The sequence below is a fragment of the Platalea leucorodia genome (genome assembly GCF_965183815.1).
Source record: "Platalea leucorodia genome assembly, chromosome: 3".
In the NCBI taxonomy this organism is placed as follows: domain Eukaryota; kingdom Metazoa; phylum Chordata; class Aves; order Pelecaniformes; family Threskiornithidae; genus Platalea; species Platalea leucorodia.
In genome coordinates, this window is record NC_138825.1 from 82,829,260 (window position 1) to 82,832,711 (window position 3,452).

General features: G+C 62.1%; 1 protein-coding gene across 1 annotated transcript; it reads right to left on the minus strand.

Moving 5' to 3' along the window:
- Positions 1-1,864: 1,864 nt before the first annotated feature.
- On the minus strand, positions 1,865-3,181 carry POU3F2 (POU class 3 homeobox 2; the record flags this gene model as incomplete). Its single annotated transcript, XM_082305906.1, has 1 exon — positions 1,865-3,181. The coding sequence occupies one exon, from the start codon at positions 3,179-3,181 to the stop codon at positions 1,865-1,867; it is 1,317 nt and encodes a 438-aa protein (XP_082162032.1).
- Positions 3,182-3,452: the final 271 nt, after the last annotated feature.

Below are 3,452 nucleotides of genomic sequence, written 5' to 3' on the forward strand. Positions count from 1 at the left end.
AGACACAAGGCTGCCCAAGTTAAAACTGGTCCTTTCCTTCAATAAATTATACCGCAATCTGGCCAAAGGACGTGGGGAGAGTGGGGGGGGCGGGAGAGGAGGCTAGATACGAATAGAAAAACAAAAAAATATGAAAAATAAAAGCGAAAAAGAAACGCACGGGGTCTCTGCGGAGAGGAGGGGGCAGCGTGTGTTTACACGCAGGTGTAAGCACCCGGGCACCCCCCCTCCCGGGCCCAGCAGCTCCTCGGGCTCTGCCTGGCTCTGCCTTGGTTGCTCAATGAAAGAAAGTTTTGGGGGGCTGACACCGGCGGGGGCTGCCCGGGCAGCGGGAGCGGGGATGCCAAAGGCACGCAGGGGAGCCTCGGGGGGAGGAGGGGAAGGGAAGGGGCTGGGGGGGTGGGGGTGAACCTAGAGAATTCCCTTTCCCTCTCAAGAAAGTGCCACTTTCTCTGGGAAAACTCTGGAAACGTGGTGTTCCGTCTCCGCCTTTCCCACACCGGGCCTTGCTGGCCCGCACTGACACGATCTGGAAGGGCCGCATATATATATATATATATATATAAAATTTTTTTTTTCCTCCCCCCTCTGGCTGCGCCTCGGCCCCCGGACACACTGCCCGAAAATGAAGTTTACTTTGTCGATTTGCATTATTCTCCCTTCTCCAGACTCGACTCTTGCTGTTGAAGGCGCATATTAAGCAATTACGAGAGTTACATCTCTGGAGAATGGAAGCTGGCGGTGCATATATATGTGTATATATAGACATTATATATATGTGTATATATGTACGTCTATGCACGCATGCATATGTATACATACATACAGATATACGCATTCTTTTTGCTATGGTAAAAGGAGAAAATAAGCGTTACACATATTTAAGAAGACTTGTTTATAACAAAAGTTCACATATACACATAAAGCAAAGGCTAAAACACAGTAACATATTGTAGACCGGTCACTGGTTGACTAACGCTCACCGTGGAAAATGCAAGTCATTTGCAAAATTAAGGTCGGAAAGGAAGGAAAAAAAAAAAAGAAAAAAAAGAATTTGTTTATGTAAACTTCGATTTTCTTGCAGTGCAAATTGGTACGGTTAAATACTGTCTACATCAAAAGGGATAGCTTTTCCTTTCTCTTCTTTTTTTTTTTTTTTTTTTTCGTATATTCCTACAGGGGATCCACAGAAAATAAACACAGCAGCATGTGCCAACACCGAGCGACATTCCACAATGCAATCTGCCTTTGTGTGGCAGGAGGGGGCTGCGGAGGGGACCCGAGGTGGCTGCGTCCCCCCCTCCCCTCCCCTCCCGCCCCCTCCCCGGCCGGGCAGCGCCGTATTTTTTCGCCAGCGAGCAAGGGAGTTTTGTGCGAACTGCTTCGCCCTGCGCCTGCCGGTCCCGGTGCCGGTGCCGGTGCCTGCCGCTGCCCTGCCGGTGCCTGCCTGCCTGCCTGCCTGTGCGCGGTACTCACTCCGCTCCGGTGCACGGGCATTCGCCTGGGAAAGGTCAAAATACAGCATCGCGCCTGCTACCGTCTAAGGGACAGTCCGGTGCAGGTGCTTTGTCTGTCTGTCTGTCTGTCTGCTGTGATTCGCGCTCGCCCTCTCGCTCGCTCGCTTTTTGATTTGTTTTCTTTCTTTCCTTTTTTTTTTTTTTTGCGCGGTTTTTTTGTTCGTTTTTTGTTTTTTTGTCTTTTTTTTAAAGATAGGAGAAAATAATGATTTTAAAAAAAAAAAAAAAAAAGAAAAACAAAAAGGCCAAAAAGGAGGACAATCAAAAGTTGGGGGAAGGAGGAGAGGAGGAGGAGGAGGAGGAGAGGAGGAGGAAAGGAGGAGGGGCCGGGCGCCCCCGCCGCGAGTTCACTGCACGGGGGTCTGCACCCCGTGGTGCGGCGGCGTGTCCCTGCTGGCCCCGTACACGTCCTCGGCGCCCGGCAGCGTCCCTCCCGGGGGAGTCATGCGCTTCTCTTTCTGTCTCCTGTTACAAAACCACACTCTCACCACCTCCTTCTCCAGCTGTAGGCTGTCCGCGAGCGAGGTGATCTCCTGGGCGGAGGGCTTGGGGCACTTGAGGAAGTGGCTCTCCAGCGCGCCCTTGACGCTCACCTCGATGGAGGTGCGCTTTTTCCGCTTGCGGCCCTGCGCCGCGATCTTGTCTATGCTGGTGGGGCTGCCCGAGGAGGAGTCCGCCTCCTCCAACCACTTGTTCAACAAAGGCTTCAGCTTGCACATGTTCTTGAAGCTGAGCTGCAGGGCCTCGAAGCGGCAGATGGTGGTCTGCGAGAAGACGTTGCCGTAGAGGGTGCCCAGCGCCAGCCCCACGTCCGCTTGGGTAAATCCCAGTTTGATGCGCCGCTGCTTGAACTGCTTGGCGAACTGCTCCAGGTCGTCCGAGGTCGGCGTGTCCTCGTCCGAGTGCGGGTCGTGGTGCGGCGGCGGCCCGGGGGGCGCGGCGGCGGCGGCGGGCGCCGGCCCGGCCGCCCCGGGGTGGGGGCCGTGGGGCGGCGGCGGGTGCTCGGCGCCGTGGTGCGGCGGCCCGGGCGGCCCCGGCGGCGGCTCCTCGTGGGCGTCGCGCAGGCCGTGGTGGTGCAGCGCCGGCTGCGCGGCGCCCAGCATGCCGTTGACGGTGAAGCCGGGCGGCTGCGAGTAGAGCAGCCCCGCCTGCGCGCCGTTGGCCGCGGCCATGCCGGGCGGCAGGTGCGCCGCGCCGCCCGCCCGCCACGCCGCCGCCGCCGCCGCCGCCGCCGCGTGGTGCCCGCCGCCGCCGCCGTGGTGCACCAGGTGCGGCGCCCGCCCCGGCGGCGGGTGCTGCGGCGGCGGCGGCGGCGGCGGCGGCGGCAGCTCGTCGCCGCGCCCGCCCGCCTGCACCACCGCCGGCTTGATGTCGGGCTGGCCCAGCGCGCCCGCCGACCAGGGCGCCTCGCCGCCGCCGCCGCCGCCGCCGCCCCCGCCGCCGCCGCCGCCGCCGCCGCCGGGGCCGCCGTGGGACAGCGCCGCGATCCACTGGTGAGCGTGGCTCAGCGGGTGCCCGTTGCTCTGCAGCGCGTAGTCCGCCTGCACCAGGGCGCCGGCGTCGCGGTAGCCGCCGCCGGGCTGCATGCCGCCGGGCGGCTCGGCGTGCACCATGGGGGAGCCGGAGGCGAGCAGGCTGTAGTGGTTGGAGGCTGCGGTCGCCATGACTCGCCCAGCCGCACTGATCGCGCCGGTTAAAGGCGCCGCGCATTTGACAGCTACTTTTTCGCCTCGGGCGCCGCGCGGCGCCCGCGCCCCCCCGGCCCGCGCGGCGGGGCCCACTGCGAAGGCACGCGCGGCCGCCCCGCCCCGCCGCCGCACGCCATTGGCTCCCCGCGCCCTGACGGACGCGGGCGCCCCTGGCAACCGCCGCCGCCGCCGCCCACCATTGGCGCGCCCCGCCGGTGGCGCCCCGCCCCCCGTCCCGCCCCCGCCC